This window comes from Lepidochelys kempii, chromosome 9 (assembly GCF_965140285.1).
Source record: "Lepidochelys kempii isolate rLepKem1 chromosome 9, rLepKem1.hap1, whole genome shotgun sequence".
NCBI lineage: Eukaryota > Metazoa > Chordata > Testudines > Cheloniidae > Lepidochelys > Lepidochelys kempii.
In genome coordinates, this window is record NC_136388.1 from 44,772,027 (window position 1) to 44,789,177 (window position 17,151).

Sequence of the window (17,151 nt, forward strand, 5' to 3'; positions counted from 1 at the left end):
TTTGAAGACATATCAAAAGATATCTTGCCTGATACTAACTACAAAGAAGCCCAGTCCCACAAGCGAATCAGGAAAAAACAAGCAAAAAAACAAGCGCAACAGAAACAGCATTGAATCCTAGAGACAAAATATCACATATCTACTTACTACGCTACAATGGATACACTTGAAGCTTATATGAAGAGGAGAGGTGAAGTGTACAAAGAAATATTAAGTAGATTTTCTTTTCTAAACGACATGGACTTATCTGACGAACAATATTCACAAGGTTCCCAAAAGCTAGTTGACTCATACCCTGTTGACTGGAACATGAACCTCTGTGGAGAAGTACGGCAGTTCCACTGTTATATGCGCGCAAAGTTTAATGAAATAGGACAAATGAAATTCAGTCACATTGATCTTCATGACACAATATTGAAAGACGGAATACAATGTGTATTTCCAAATGTAGAGCTCACACTACCTATTTTTCTAACATTGATGATTACTAACTGCTCCGCAGAATGCTCTTTTTCTCAGCTGAAAAAAACCCTCAGAGAACAAGGTGTCAGGACAGACTTGATTCACTTTCCCTATTGTGTACGGAAATGGACATGCTTCTTCGAGTCAGCTTCCATGAATTTATCCAGAATTTTGCAATCGCAAAAGCTAGAAAGAAGCTATTTTAATTTCAGCATACATGTAAATGGTTTTGTTGTTTCGAAAAATAAAATTTTGTTTTACGGGATAGTATTGTTTTTATTTGGAATTACATATGGGGGGGTCACCATAATCTTTTCAGTGCTTAGGGCCTCTAAATGTCTTAATCCGGCCCTGGACGGGGGGGGGCGCTTTGCCGAGCTCGCTGGCAGCCGCGGCGGGCAGGGATCACGTGTGCGGGCTGTCATCCCCAGCCCGGGGGTGGGGGCACTCACGGGGGCGGGAAGGGGCGGCGCTGACAGTACCCGCCGGGGTCCGCGTCTCCCCGGCCGGCTGGGAGCGCACCGCAGCGGGCGAGCCCTGCCCGCCGCCGCCGCCGCCCAGCCCGCTCCATGGCGTGGCCCTGCATCAGCCGCGTGTGCTGCCTGGCCCGCTTCTGGAGCCAGCTGGACAAGTCCGACCTCTCGGTGCCGCTCACCATCCACAGCTACTCCGACATCGAGGAGCCCGAGGAGGCGCCGAGCCCGGCGCGGGGCGGCCCCCGGCGGGGCGCGGCGGCGGCGGCGGAGGGCCGCCCCCGGGCAGGCGGCGGAGAGCCGCCGGCCGGGCCCCCCCCCTCGCAGAACAGCCTGGCCGGCAAGCGGTCGTGGAAGGGGGGGAGCCACAAGCGGGGCCCGGCGGCGCCCCCCGGCAGCCAGCCCTTCGCCGCCGAGACCCAGTACCGGCAGGACTTCCGAGCCTGGCCCCTGCAGCCGCGAGACGCCTGCCCCTGGGCTGGCGAGGGCAGGAGAGACGGGCCCCCCGCCCCGGCCAGGTCCGTGTACGTCCTGCCCGCCGGGGACAGGGACCCGCGGCCGGAGGCCAGCAGCCGGCTGGGCGGCTTCCCGCAGGGCGCTGCCAACACCACCTCCTACAGGTAAACTGGGGCGGGGCCAGTGCTCCGGGGGCTCCCCCCAGCCCCATACATCTCCCCCCCCCACCCCGGGCAAGGGGGCTGCAGAACGGCTGGCAGGGAAACACGGGGGCGGGAGTTTCCAAACCTGGCCGGGATTTGGGTTACCGGCTTGAAACCCCTAAGAGATGCTGTTCAGAAAGGGATGATGACCCTGACAAGGTGGCTCAAAGATCGGGCACCCGGAACCTCTAGTTGCTCTTGGAAATGGGGCCCTGAAAAATCTCAGGTTTTTTTTAGTCATCTCCCATCACCTTCTTCCAGGTTATGCCAGCCCCATCAGTGCTGGTGCTGGGGGTGCAGCAGCAGCCCCTGGCTTGCGGTGGTTTCCATCCTATACAGGGTTTATAGTTTGGTTCAATGGCTCTCAGCACCCCTACTATAAAAATTGTTCCAGCACCCCTGGCCAGCCCTGTATTTATTTTGCAGTGCTAATGTGCACTGTCCTGAGGCAGTACAATATGTGTAGTACTATCAGCCATAACTGCAAGTCAAGTCACTGTATGTATTTGATTTTGCCAAAGAACAACAGGAGTAAAGAAAGCACTAGTATAAACAGCTGCAGAACTCATAATGCCAACTACAGTTGCAATACCATAAGTGCTGTACTGTAAAATACAATAGGACAGTGAGCATAACCAGGACCCATAGGTACACATCAACAAAATGGTTACACTGAACTACATTAGGATTAAGACAACAACTGTTGGAATGTTCAACCCCTGGGGCACTGCATTTACTGTGAATTTGGGGACCACAGGATGTATCCCCAAAACATTTGTGAAACATGAATGTAATTGGCATATGTCTAAAAGGTCACACAAGGTGATATTTAAGCTGTTAATGCCAGGAAAGTTCATGATTATTTAAAATTATGTCACAAACCACCTAGATTTACATGATTTTAAATTATTGATTTATTTTGTTTTATTTTCCTTTTGTCTTTCCTGCATTGTTATAAACATTTATTTACTGGAACAAGAGAGGAGACTGGCTACTTTGGAGTTCTGGTCTCTGGAGTTCTCCCTCCATGTCTATCCCTGGAGTATATGAGCCTTTAAAAATAATGTAGTTATTAAATAATGTGCCAAGTTCACTAGAATGGCTGCTGAAGAACTGTTTCATGGCCTCTAATAATCACAGGTATGGCAGTTTTTAAACATGCCTTTTAGGTATATTGATAGAGCAATTAATCTTATTATAACTGGGTAACAGGTATTTATGCATTTTTCATTATGTGTTATTTACCCACCAGACATATTGCTTTCTTTTACAACTGACTAGGTAAATATGCCATTAAATGCTTTTAAGACAAAAATATTTGAATCCCTTGGCGTGATTATAGTCCACCATGTGCATTTATATTGGTTACCTTATCACTCCATACCCTGGAGAGCTGTCACAATATAGATGTGGATATAAAAAAAAAGTCTTTAAAAACAACTGTGCAGCAGTTGACCTTGATCATGTATCTTTTCTTGCTTATTAAAAACAGCAAAAAGCCTAGCACATAATATAGAAAAAGGCCCTGCAAAATGACAACTGTTAATAGACAAAGGCAATTTGAAACAGAACAAAAAGTGCCTTAGACCAGCAAACAGTATAAAATGACGTAGGCAAGGTTGACCAATTAGAAACTCATCCATCTTCAATTTCTGTTTTTTAAATATCTTTCTGGTTATTCTATCTGACCCCAAAACCAAGGGCATAGTAAGCACTCATTACAATCACAGATTTGTGTTTCCAGTTGTCAGTGCGTTTGTACCTTTCACACCATCCTTCCATCTGACTGCTTAATTCTTGTGCAGGACCCTCAAATAACATCCTCCAAATGCAGAAAAGCTTGTACATTTTAAGACTAAGTAGGTAGTCAGGGAGCAAGGGGGATAGACCAACCTGCAAACCAAACCAGCAATATTGTAAGAAATCCATGTCTAGGTTCATGACAGCTGCAGAGATAGAGCACACTGCCCCAAAGCCACAGCCTTTTCTGGAGTAGTTGCATCAGTGTGAGGACCTATGAAATGTTTAAGCAGTTCTAGGGTTATCCACTAGAGATCAAATGGTACAAACAGACCTACCCAGTGGTGAGCTGGAGCTGGTTCGCACCGGTTCGCTAGAGGGACAACCGGTTCTAAAAGGGCTTCTAAATTTAGCAACTGGCCAAAAGTGGCGCCTTAGGTGCCGACTCCATGGGTGCTCTGGGGCTGGAGCACCCACGGGGAAAATTTGATGGGTGCAGAGCATGCACTGGCAGCTCCCCGCCCTGCCCCGCACCCAGCCCCAGCTCACCTCACCTCCGCCTCCTCCCCTGAATGTGCCGCCCTGCTCTGCTTCTCCACCCCCTCCCCAGGCTTCCCATGAATCAGCTGTTCGTGTGGGAAGCCTGGGAGGGCTGAGAAGCAAGCGGTGACTTCACGCTCAGGCCCAGGGAGGTGGAGGCGGAGTGGAGTTGAGCTGGGGTGGGGTGGAGGGAGGAGGGCCGCCCGCGCCGCAGCAGGTAACCCGGGGGGACAGAGGGGGCGCAGGGGAACTGCTCCCTGCTCCAGCTCACCTCCGCCTCCCTGGGCCTGAGCCCGAAGCTGCCACCTGCTTCTCAGCCCTCCCAGGCTTCCCATGCGAACAGCTGATTCGTGGGGGGGGGGTGGAGAAGCAGAGCAGGACAGCGTGTTCAGGGGAGGAGGCGGAGCGGAGGTGAGGTGAGCTGGGGCTGGGCACAGAGCTATCGATGGGTGCTCTGCACCCACCAAATTTTCCCCATGGGTGCTCCAGCGCCAGAGCACCCATGGAGTCGGCGCCTAAGGCACCACTTTTGATGTGATCAGTGAGGAGGAGCGGCTGCTCCCCCCTAACTACAGGGCCCCGCCCCTAGGCGGGCGGAGGGACCTGCCGGATGCTTCCTGGAAGCTGCCCTAGGTAAGCAACGCCAGGACTCCCCACCTCGCCCCCTGGCAGGTCCCTCTGGCTCTTAGGGGCGGGGCTGACACCCACTATGGTGGCCCACGAACCCCTCCTGCCCAGTTCTGGGGGCAGTCAGGGGACAGGGGAGAGGGGTGGATGGGGCAGGGTTCTGGGGGCGGGGGGTGTCGTCAAGGAACGCAGGGGGTTAGATGGGGCAGGAGTTCCCGGGGGGCGGGGGTTGGCCACAACCCCCTCGTGGGGTGAGGAAGGAACCGGTTGTTAAGATTTTGGCAGCTCATCACTGAACCTACCCATGCACTAGCCAGCACATTAGTTTACCATTATACTCAGGGCAAACACTGCTCAGCCTCCATCTTGCTAAAATAATTGTCCCTATCTTCTCCAATTGTCATTGTGCAACAATTTATCACATTTTAAAGTTACTAGGTATAAGACATTCAGATAAAATTAAAGATAGCTACGTGCTTTCAAAGATAAATTATAGGAGTCACAGTAAATGACAGTAAGAGAGAGTGAATGGTTGCTTGACAGCAGAAAGTTTATGAGTTTGTGAATGTCTGGTTTTTAAAGCTCACAGGATTGGGCTTTGTTAGCTTGGATGGGTTAATGACTAATGTTCTAGTCTGGTTGTTATACTCTGACTGGGGCAGTGCACACCTGCCGGGAGCTCGGGTTAGGGGCTTCAGCCCCACTCCTGTTGAAGCCCTGAGCCCCAGCATGTGCACCGCGCAGAGATGAAACCCCGAGACCCCCTTCCCCGCTGGACACAAGCTCCTACCCCACCACCGCACTGCAAGGCAGAGGTCCTGAGCAGCCCCCTCCCAGTCTGGTAGGTGGAGAATGGGGCGGCAGGGGGAGGGCTTGCAAGCCTCACGTTAACTGTATAAGAGCCGCACATGGCTCGTGAGCCTCAGTTTAGCCAACCCTGGAATAGAGGAACCCCTCTGCAGTACTGCCCATCCCCTAATGCTAGGTTGTTTTCACGACCATGACTCTCCAGCCTCCTCCACCACATACTTTTTATAGTCTTTTGAAGGCACCTTGGTGGCCTTTTAACCCCTTCCCCTCTATTGTCTTCAGGGCATGGCTGGCAAGCCTCATTCCCTACTCATGACCTCCAAGATGGTCAGGTGGTCTCCTGCATTTTCTTCTTTTAGGGTGGACGATACGGTCAGGCTAGTTCATAGTTTCATGGCAGCAGACACACATCCCTCACTTGCTCCTCTATCCTGCTATAGTGGATCCACCCTCCTGCTGGCTGCTCTTACTTCATTGCCTTTTGTAGGTTATGCTCAGGGAAGCCTGCCTAGCAGTTCAGCCCAGGTTTCCTTGAGGCTACAGGAAGCCGACTACACTAGTATTTCATAGATTCACAGATACTAAGGTCAGAAGGGACCATTATGATCATCTAGTCTGACCTCCTGCACAACGCAGGCCACAGAATTTCACCCACACACTCCTGCAAAAAACCTTTCACCTATGTCTGAGCTATTGAAGTCCTCAAATCGTGGTGAAGTATGAATGGCTCTGCCGTAGCGACAGTGGGCTGAGTCAGAACAAATTCCTTGTTTCTGCTGAATGGGGAAGCAGATTGGTGACCCGGTCACTTGATGAAGACTGAACTTGTGGATTAGATGGCACTGGACCTTATCTTCCCCCAAAGAGTTCAGAAAAGGTGAGTACTTTCTGCCCAAACATAGACAATGGGAGTGAGGGGGAACTGAGGATCACTAGGCCACCCATAGAAGAGAGGAAATGATGGGAAGAGCCAAGGATTGGACGAGCCAGGGGAGAGTACAGGCCTGCGTGGGAGGGATCAAAGGAGAGCCACTGAGACCGCACAAGGAGGGGATTCTCTTTCCTGCTTGCCCAGGGGAATGGGTAGAACAGGACTTTCTTCCCAGGCTCAGGGTGGGGTTTGTCTCATCTCATATCTGAAGGATGAGCTGCTGGCCAGGGCCTCTCTCTCCTCCCCAGCTTTGAAGATGGGGATCTCTGAGCAGAATTCTTCTCTTTCATTCAGGGGCTGGGGATCTCAGACAGGAATACTCCCACTTCTCCTCCACTCAAAGAATAGGGTCCCTTTCCATAGGTCTCTTCTTTCTCCTCTTCTCCCCCCCATCCCACAGTGAACACTGTTTAGAATCATCCCCATCATAGATGCTGTAGCTCAACTCTGTACCAAACCAGGTCAAACTGAAACAGATTTCACAAGGCGAGCACAGATAGCTCTGTAAAGTGAACAAGACACAGTCAAAAAGAAAAGGAGTACTTGTGGCACCTTAGAGACTAACCAATTTATTAGAGCATGAGCTTTCATGAGCTACAGCTCACTTCATCAGATGCATATCGTGGAAACTGCAGCAGACTTTATATATACACAGAGAATATGAACCAATACCTCCTCCCACCCCACTGTCCTGCTGGTAATAGCTTATCTAAAGTGATCATCAGGTGGGCCATTTCCAGCACAAATCCAGGTTTTCTCACCCTCCACCCCCCCACACAAATTCACTCTCCTGCTGGTGATAGCCCATCCAAAGTGACAACTCTTTACACAATGTGCATGACAATCAAGTTGGGCTATTTCCTGCACAAATCCAGGTTCTCTCACATCCCCCCCACCCCCATACACACACAAACTCACTCTCCTGCTGGTAATAGCTCATCCAAACTGACCACTCTTCAAGTTTAAATCCAAGTTAAACCAGAACATCTGGGGGGGGGGTAGGAAAAAACAAGAGGAAACAGGCTACCTTGCATAATGACTTAGCCACTCCAAGTCTCTATTTAAGCCTAAATTAATAGTATCCAATTTGCAAATGAATTCCAATTCAGCAGTTTCTCGCTGGAGTCTGGATTTGAAGTTTTTTTTGTTTTAAGATAGCGACCGCTATCCAGACTCCAACGAGAAACTGCTGAATTGGAATTCATTTGCAAATTGGATACTATTAATTTAGGCTTAAATAGAGACTTGGAGTGGCTAAGTCATTATGCAAGGTAGCCTGTTTCCTCTTGTTTTTTCCTACCCCCCCCCCCAGATGTTCTGGTTTAACTTGGATTTAAACTTGAAGAGTGGTCAGTTTGGATGAGCTATTACCAGCAGGAGAGTGAGTTTGTGTGTGTATGGGGGTGGGGGGGATGTGAGAGAACCTGGATTTGTGCAGGAAATAGCCCAACTTGATTGTCATGCACATTGTGTAAAGAGTTGTCACTTTGGATGGGCTATCACCAGCAGGAGAGTGAATTTGTGTGGGGGGGTGGAGGGTGAGAAAACCTGGATTTGTGCTGGAAATGGCCCACCTGATGATCACTTTAGATAAGCTATTACCAGCAGGACAGTGGGGTGGGAGGAGGTATTGGTTCATATTCTTTGTGTATATATAAAGTCTGCTGCAGTTTCCACGATATGCATCTGATGAAGTGAGCTGTAGCTCACGAAAGCTTATGCTCTAATAAATTGGTTAGTCTCTAAGGTGCCACAAGTACTCCTTTTCTTTTTGCGAATACAGACTAACACGGCTGTTACTCTGAAACAAGACAAAGTCAGTAGCCAGCAACCATATTGCCATTAGAGTGACTGGCAGCTCTCAGAAGCTGGAGGCAGCTGGCTGGGCCTGCTCAGTATTGAGAGAGAAGCCCTCCCCAGGAAAGAAAAGTTGATTTGAACAGATAATATAGAAGAGTTCAGATTCAGCTTGTCTTATTCCCTGTACTCAGTGTGCCCTGCATTTTCTGGCTGGTTTATTAGTGTAAATTTTGAAATTTTAGTTATTTTTGAAGATTCTGAAACTTTGGCTTCACATTTCAATGGGACTTGTGGAATTTTCACTGTAAATTAGTTTTCATACATTTTTTCAAATACATGACAATAAACCTTCAGTAAAGATGAAATATTCTATAGTATGTTTGTGTGCACCAGGCTGATGCTACTATTTTATCTCCTGAGGAACTTCACTCGGCAAATTCTGCTTCCATGTCTCTCCCAACATTTTTAACAGCAGACTCTTACTGAGTACAGAAGGAAATTCAGCACCATACCAACACAGGCTGTATTCTTTCCCTTACAGTATGAAGCAAGTCATCCTGACCTACCATTTTGCAGAACAAATCAACCAATGGAAACAATGATCAATGGAAAGGCCCAATCCAACTCAGACTGACTTCTGTGGGAGTCTTTCCATTGACTTCAGTTGGAGCTGCATTAGGTCCCAGATGAACTCAAAATCAAATTGAACTTCCAGCATGTATTTCAAGCCAGATCAATATAAACCTCATATAAAAAGGCAGGAGTGGGAGATGCTCCAATTTTGAAAAGATCTTTGTGGCTACCACATCCTATTAGTTTTAACAGAGATAAAAGTCAGGCGGGGGTCTACTCTTTCCACAGAGGTGACTTCCAGTTTAAAGAGGGCCCTTATTGTCATGGTAAAAGTCCTTCCCCCAGTGGCATTAAATCCACATTTGACACAGTGGAGTCTTTCACACATCAGTTATTTTGTAATGTGGCATTTTGATTGCATTTTACAGGCATTTAAAACAATGTGAATTTATTGTTTAGCTCCACAGTGTCCTGCAATGACAGAGGTTAGCAGCAGGAATGATTTGGAGTTTCAGGATTCTACCCAATGTACACATTACATTAGTCAGGTACTGGACTCCCCTCATCTTTTTAGTTTGGAAGTAACTCTCTAGTTTGGGGGGGCCATGTGGGCCAGTTTATAAACTGCTGGATTAGGAATCAGGAGACCAGAGTTCTAGTCCCAGCTCTGCTGTTAACCTGCTGTATGACCTTGGGCAAGTCATTTTGCCTCTCGGTGTCTGTTCCTCATCTCATCTATTTAGATTATAAAATTTTTGGAGCAGGGATTGCCTCCATGTAAGTATAGTAATGAGCACATGGAACCTCTTGGTGATACTGGAAGACAAATAATCATCCACAGAAATCATGGGAACTAAATGTTCCATCATCCTGAGTTGGTACTTATCCACAAACTAGCATCACAGAGAAGACTTGTGCATGAGAGGGCAGGGCTGTGTGGGATCCCAGTATCAGCATGTACTGTTGCCTGTGTAAAGTGACCAGCACTGAGCAGGAACTGCCTTTTAATTTTTATCTTGGGAGAAAACAGAAATTATATGCAGAGAAGTAGAGTAATGAAAGGCTAAGCCTGATGCACTAATCACACATACATCAGGAATGTCCGGGTTAAAGGCTCCTCAGGTATCTGAACCTCTGCCTTCTTGTGTGGGAGTATTTAGAGTATTCTGTCACTGCACGGTCACACAGAACAGAGCAACGTGACAAGCTCTTCAGCAAATGGGATGGAACAGAATGAAGAGGAAGGGGTTCTCTGTATCTATGGATGCATGAGGGTAGTATATTGTTTTACTGACTATGCTATTCCCCTGCATTTGAATACTGCTCCTGCAGTACTGTGTAAACAAGGTGAATTATGGGGGCTGTTTCATGTTAAATAGAACATTTTCTTTTAAGTGGAAAAACACACACCACATGATCAAGACAGATACCTGAGAGGCAGCATTAATGTAGCGGGGGTGGTGGTGGTGGTGGTGTGGATTTCAGCCTGATCCAGCAAGACACGTAAGCGTATGAATAGTCCCATTATAATCAATGTTTAAAGTTACCTTTACTTGCTTAAGTCCTCTGCTGGATGGGGCCATTAATACTGAAGCCCTCACTTTCATGCTATTAAAGATGCAAGCTTTCAGGTGCTCTGTTGCAAAGGTTCTCAGACTGTGATCTGGAAAACCTTCCCAGCAGTCTAGGTGCACAGGATTTCAGATCACAGCAAGGTGGTGGGAGGGCAGATGGCCACAAGAGGCTCTTTCTGTTATGAAATGGTCTGCAGCGTGGAAAGGTTGGAGAACTGGATCCTGTTGCATGCTGTTGGGAGGAACAGATCCCTTCTCCCCACTCTACGCCCAAAACTATGGGCTGGATTAGCCAAGGGGGATAAAAGAACCATTACAGAAACCAAACGGCCAGGGTCACCTATCCACAGAGTCCTTCCACATAATCCACTGAGAAAGGTAATGTAGCTTCCCAGCAGCTAAATTCACATGCTGAACCACACCTTCTTTGTGCATCCAACAGTGATTTCAAGGAAACTACCTGGTAACCTATGGGATGATGCTGTTATGATAAAGGTAATCCTTCCCTTTCTCTGCTGCTTCTCCTCTTCTAGCTATCTAGATAACTTACTTACATGGCTCCAACTACCATAGTATCTGACTGGCTCACAATACCCCTGTGAAAATGCTCAGATAGTACAGCTATGAGTGCAGTATAAGAACCTATATGGAATAGATAGGGAAGTGCTATTATCCCCATTTTACAGATGGGAACCGAGACAAAGAGAGGCTAAGTGACACAACCAAGGTCACAAAGGATGTCTGTGACTGCACAGGAACTTGAACTCAGGTCTCCTGAGTGCTAGGCTAGTGCCCCAATCACTGGACCATCCTTCCTCTGTTACCATCTACTTTTCTGCTCCCCCCACTATCGTCTTTCTCTGCTATTCCTTTTCCTTCTCTCCCTTCACCTCTCCTTCTCCCCACCTCCTATATCGCTCCTCCTTTCTCTCTAGCCAACCTCCCTTCCTTAGGGTTAGATTTCTTTGAAGATTGCAGCACTATGCTACAAGAAGGCACCATTATATTTCTTACAGGAGCTGGACTGGCATTCTATCCAGAAGAGGGCAGCGTTTAAGATGCTATCCAGAATTCCAGCATATTATAGGTGGGTTTGCTACCACCGCCTATTATTAAGGTTGTCTGATACCTCCCATTATAAGACACTGTTTTCACTTTGCCAGAGTTTAACCATTTGGGCTGAAATTTTCCATGCTGGGTTTCTGCCTCTGATTTTATTTTTTTTTTTAACGTGTTAGCCAAACTGGTTCCACCATTTCTGAGAATGAGGCTAGGGGCAAACACATTGTTTTTTCAGTGTTACAAACATTCTGGCAACCTTTTCTTTGGAAAGTGCTAATGCCCCAATGCTTTGGAACAGGGACTTGAAATTAGGCAGGGAGATGGTCTTTTTTTTTTTTTTTGGTCAGGGATGTGCTTTTTGCCAACCCTGTGAAAATCTGCCCACATTTGGCTAAATTGTAAGCCTCTGAAAAACTGAAGTTCACACATGCTTAGAAGAGAATTGCTAGAGTTTAGCAGCTGAAATCTCTGAAGATTCTGTCCTCACTGAACATGCTTCAGCCTCTCACAGCTCCTAGGTGTGATCAGACTGCACATAGACTATCCCCATAGAGTAACTGAGCATGCTCCAGCCTAGGGCTGGAGGGGCAAAGACAGACTTTCACTGCAATAGTTGCTCCTGTTTGCTCCAGGCTGGGGTGGGACTGGGAATTGGAAGTGAGAGCAGGGAGCTTGATCCCCCATGCTGTCATTAACCCCCAGCTGACATCATAGCAGTGTGGAGGAGGAAGCTGTCAGAGTTACATGCAGAGAGGAGAGAAGCTAAAGCTAGGTAGTTGCAAGGTGGACTGGGGGAGTAGATTGGGACAAGGAGCCTGGGAGCAGAGACTGGGATTGGAGGCTGGCACGGCGGGTGGGGTGGAGACTGGGACTGGGAGTCAGGCGGCTAAGTCCGACAGGCTGGTTGAGCAGACTAGATCTGGGAGCAGGGGAGGGGAAGACTGGGACTGGCAGCGCAAGAAGACTGAGAACCAGTGGGGCAGAAGGGCTAGGAATCAGATCTGACAAGGAACTGGGATGTAGGGGAAGATCTGGGATTATCTGGACAAAGAAACTGGGACAAGGTGCTGAGAGAAATGTCAACACTGAGATTGGTTGAGAGCCTCGGGAATGAACGGAGATGGGGAATGTGGATGTGGACAGGTGATTGTAAGCAAGCGAGAGAAAGAGAGAGAGAGAGATCAGGGAGCAGAGGAAGGAACTTGGATTGGCTTGGTAAAGAGACTGGGGATGAGACAGGAGTTGGGCTGCAGGGACCTGGGAACAGCTAGGCAACAAGATTGGGAGCACGAGATGGGGGGAGCTTGAGAGTGACTAGGATGGGAAGTCTGGAGGGTTGAGACTATAACTTACTGAACAAGGAGCCTGGGACTGGCTAGGTGAGGAGAAAGGGACTGGGACAAGGAGCCCGTGGTGGGGTAGAGACAGGACTGGGGTAGATTGGAGGAGATGGGGTGAAGCTTAGGGAGCATGGGCAGAAGAATCTGTGCCTGCTAGAGCACATTCCCATCCCCAGGCATTGCCTGGGAAAGGAACCCAAGCCAACATCTGTGAAACCCAGTGGCAAAGTGTCTGACCCCCTCTAATGCTGGTCCACATAGAAGATAACCTACTATTGCTATCAGTTATTCTATTAGCCCCAGAAGCAGAGGTAAGTGCGGTTGATATGAAGGTTCCAAGCCTGCTGATGAACTGAGTATCATCAATATGTTGCCACATGATGAAATTTGTTTTTCAGTTTGCCTTTTTAAAAACCTAGCAAATTACACAAAAAACCCCCGTGTTAAAAGAACATTACTAAGGCTGCAAAGACATACACTCAAAAGTTAGGAAATGCCAAAATTAAGGTAGTCCATGAAACCTTAATTTGGCCCCGCTTGTGCATACGCATTCTGATACAGTTGACTAAGTACATTGTCACATACTGTTTTGTTCATAGGATCCCTGCCTCTTTCAGTGCACCGGAAGGACCTGTTTTGGGGATGCATCAGGGTTGTGTAGTGAAGTGGACAGTTGTCTGTAGGACCCCTGCCACATTTGTTGCAACAGTTGGAAGGTATACACTGAGTGAGACGGGATTTCAGAAAGAGAAAAGAGGGTCTCGTGGCTTAGGCAATTGAATGATGATGCCGTGGAGAACTGAATTCTTTCCCTGCTTCTGCCACAGAATTTCTATGTGATGTTGGGCAAGTCACTTAAACCAAACTTTTCATAAGTGGTCACTAATTGTGTGTTCCTCATTTTCTGGATGCCTGACTTGAAACCCTGAGGACTGATTTGTGGAAGTTCTGAGCACTCAGAGATGCAACTGAAATAACGGAGCTCTGCTTTGAACATATGAAGGGCTATATAATACTCTGAAAAATCACATCCTAGATGTCACAGATTGGGCACTCAAAATTCGTGGACACTTTTAATCTCTCTGTGCCTCAGTTCACCATCTGTAAAATGGGGATAATCACCCCTCACCTCACAGGGGTGTTTTTAAAATGTGGCCTGGTGCCACACACTGAACAATGAGGCAAAAACAAAATACTGAATAGCTGTTCATTAAGTGAGCACCATTAAGTGAGCATCCATCTTGTGCACTGAATGAGGCTGGGTCCTGGGATTTATGTAATTAAAGACTGTATCATAATGTGTACACACAAGGGGTTGCACATGCAACCTTAATTCTGGCATTTCCTGTCAGAATTTAATGCCAGAAGGGACCACCTACTTACCTAGCCCAGGGGTAGTCAATTATTTTTTGTCAAGGTCCATATTTCTTGGTCAAGGTACAGTCAAGGTCCAGACTCCAGAGAAAAATAATAAAAAACAATAATAAGTAAAAAGATTTTGGGGTCCATTCAAAAGCACCTGGCGGTCCAGATTTGGCCCACGGTCCGCCTGTTGACTACCCGACCTCCTGTATATCACAGGCAACCCACACCCAGCAGCTGCACATTAAACCCAACAGCCAAAATTAGACTGAAGTGTTATGGCCCACAGGAGACTAGACTATTATGTGCCCTAGGGAGAGAACAGGAGGGACCGAGGTGCATCAGTGCCTGAGCCCCCCACAAAGGCAGGGAAGTGATTAAGTGAGCTATAGCTAGATAATCCTGGCAAATGACCTGCACTCCATGCTGCAGAAGGGGGCAAAAAAACCCCTAAGGTCACTGCCAATCTGACCTAGGGAAATATTCCTGGTCAAGCCCACACAGGATGATCAGTTAGACCCTGACTATGTGAGCAAGAGCCAGCCAAACACCTGAGAGAGCGAATGCTTGATACCACTTCAGAGTACTGGCTCTCTCCGCCCAATGTCCCATCTCCAGCCTGATGCTTCAGAGGAAGATTTAAAAACCACTTCCTGGATATATAGCGTGTGGTGGGAGGGACATCCCTTTCTGACTTGGGCAAACGGCCAGCTAAAACCCTGAAGCATGAGCTTTTAGGAACATAAGACAAACCAGAAATGAGCCCTAGGCTGCTGAGCCCCACCCCCACAAGCAACTTTGTCATACAATCCCACTCAAACTTTTGAGTGTTCAACTTTGCAATCTTAATAATGTTCTTTTAACATAGGTTTTGTGTATGTAATTAATAGAGATTTTGGCAAGTCCCTTAGAATTTTACATATATTTGAATTAGCCTTGATAGGAGGCCATGTTAGCAAGTCCATAGTTTAGGAGTGCTCCTGGATTCCAGCAGCATCATGGAGTAACACTTTCTGTCATCACCAATGGGCTAGGAGACCGCGTCCAGTCCTGACAGACAACAACCTGACCTCAGTTATACATGCCTTTGTCCACCTCCTGTCTGTACTGTAGCAATGCAGTGTATCTGGAGTGAAACCATCAGCCTTTAGGAAATGCTAACTAGTACAGAATGTTGCAGCACGTCTCCTAAGCAACACAGGCTACTGCCAGCACATCAGTCCCATCCTCTGCTCTCTATACTGGCTTCCCACAGAGCGGAAGATCTCGGTCCTTATCTTCAAGATGCTCAATGGCCTGAAGCCAGCATATCAAAAAGACTGCCTGAGCTCCAGGGTGAAGACCATGGTTGCACCTGTGCTGCTCAGGCACGATGGAATTTCCTATTTTGACCATAAGGGCAAAATTCATCTGAGCAGAAGACAGAGCTCTCTTGGGGACCAGTCTGAAACTGTGGAATGAACTTCCCTCACCAGAAACGAAGGATCATCACAGACCTCGCCATCTTCCACTCCAAGTGCAAGGCGCACTTCTTTAACCTGCTGTTGCTATATAAACACAGACCAGTGTATATATTTAAAAAACAAATGCCTACACAATTCTTCCTCTGGGGAGAAGATGAGAGAATGAACCACAGGTTGCAGGTGTTAATCATGTCACTTAATGCTCTACTGGAAGGTGTTCAGATATTACATCGATGAAGCAGTGTAAGATCCTATGCAGAAGAGACCAGACATATTGTAACTATTTGAGTGTCACATTCTCCCATCTGGTGTGATCTTTTCTCTTTATTTTTTAGTTGAGCAATGCTAATTTTAATGCAACATTTGTGAATGACACTGGTAAATTATTCATGCCAAGAAACCAGTGAAACAAGAACAGTGTACCTGGCATACTACTGAAAACAAATGTAAACTGTGAATAGTGTGATAGGAATGTAATGTGTCAAATCTACGCTTCAGATGCTAAAGAAAAGCAAAGTTAAAAAAGAGACAACCCCAACATTACAATAATAGAATCCATGCATAAAATATTTCAACGTTTTGTATTTACTTTGTTTTTAACCAGCAATAATATTAAAAATGCACTGCTCCCAAAAAGAGTGAAAACAAAAATAGACTTTTCATATAGTTTTCACAGCATCAGTTTCAGGCAGTACATACAGTAGAGTATTAAAATACAGACATTGGCACTGTCTAAAAGCAGATGTGTAATATTTATAATACAGAATTTCAGTGGATTATTATACCTGATAAAGAAATTCCATGATGCCCTACATTTTGAGCAAATGGTAGAACCTTCCTTTGTATCTCACAGATAAAGCCTGTTTATTATTTCAAAAGCATATGGTGAAATCTTGCAGACTGTTTACTAAAAGTACACTGGTATGCAGCCACTTCCCAGGGTGACTTTGCTGTGTCAGGTAGTGTTAAAAATTCCATTGCATGGCCACTAAATATACTGCTCACAAAGACAAGAAGGGATAATGAGCTATGCAGCTTGTATAGAAGTTGGCAGGTTCTCATCCTAGGAAATCCCTAAGTGTGGGGGTTATTGAGTTTTCATTTGGCTTCATAACTGTCATCTCTTCCTTACTTGGTTTTCAAATCATTCTGACTCCCAACACACAGCACTGAATTTCCAGTGTGACACAGCTCCAAATCCCTATTAGAATTATGCCCTGGCTGAGTCCTGCTACTCCTTGTGCCAGCAGGCCAGGTTAAGGGAAATGGGATTTGCCAGGTGAGAGGGGTGACAATTTAGCCTTGGTGACAGCTGACTTCCAAAACTGCCCAGGACACAGTGAAACTAGCTACTAATAATCCCACTTTTGTGGGCTACAGCCAGCCTGCTTCCTAGCAGCATTAATGGCCACTCTTGCCTTTTCACTGGAAAAGATGCAGCATAAGGCCAGTCTGACAGCATATACTGTTCTACTGGATATGGAAGGGTTTGGACCAGATAAGTAAGAGGGCCTAAGCTAAGCCAAATATTGAAACACCAATGCAGAGATGATTTCACTCACCGCTGTGCTATATACCCCCCCCCCCAACCCCATCAGAACTTCATGACGGGAAGAACCGGTAATAGGGGAAGAACTCAAATCCCTTTTTCCAAAAGCAACCACCCCTCTCACATGGACTATAGGAGGTCTACTAGGTGTTAGCACCATAGTGTCCTATGACTCAAGCTGTGCCT

General features: G+C 47.0%; 1 protein-coding gene across 7 annotated transcripts in view; it reads left to right on the top strand.

Annotated features, from left to right (window-relative positions):
* The first annotated feature begins 903 nt into the window (after positions 1–903).
* MAP6D1 (MAP6 domain containing 1) overlaps positions 904–17,151 on the top strand; it is a 30,306-nt gene continuing 14,058 nt past the window's right edge. Inside the window, exons 1-4 of one of the 7 annotated variants that reach the window (XR_012160823.2) lie at positions 904–1,555; positions 2,574–2,734; positions 10,632–10,684; positions 11,206–11,276. Coding sequence is in view for 3 of the 7 variants with exons in the window: in XM_073360064.2 (XP_073216165.2) it covers positions 1,032–1,555; positions 2,574–2,652 (603 nt within the window). In the remaining 4 variants the exon portion in view is untranslated. Of the gene's footprint in view, positions 1,556–2,573; positions 3,750–8,583; positions 9,064–10,631; positions 10,685–11,205; positions 11,277–17,151 lie in introns of those variants that run through there. The other 6 variants (XM_073360064.2, XM_073360065.2, XR_012160822.2 and 3 more) reach the window with 6 other exon arrangements.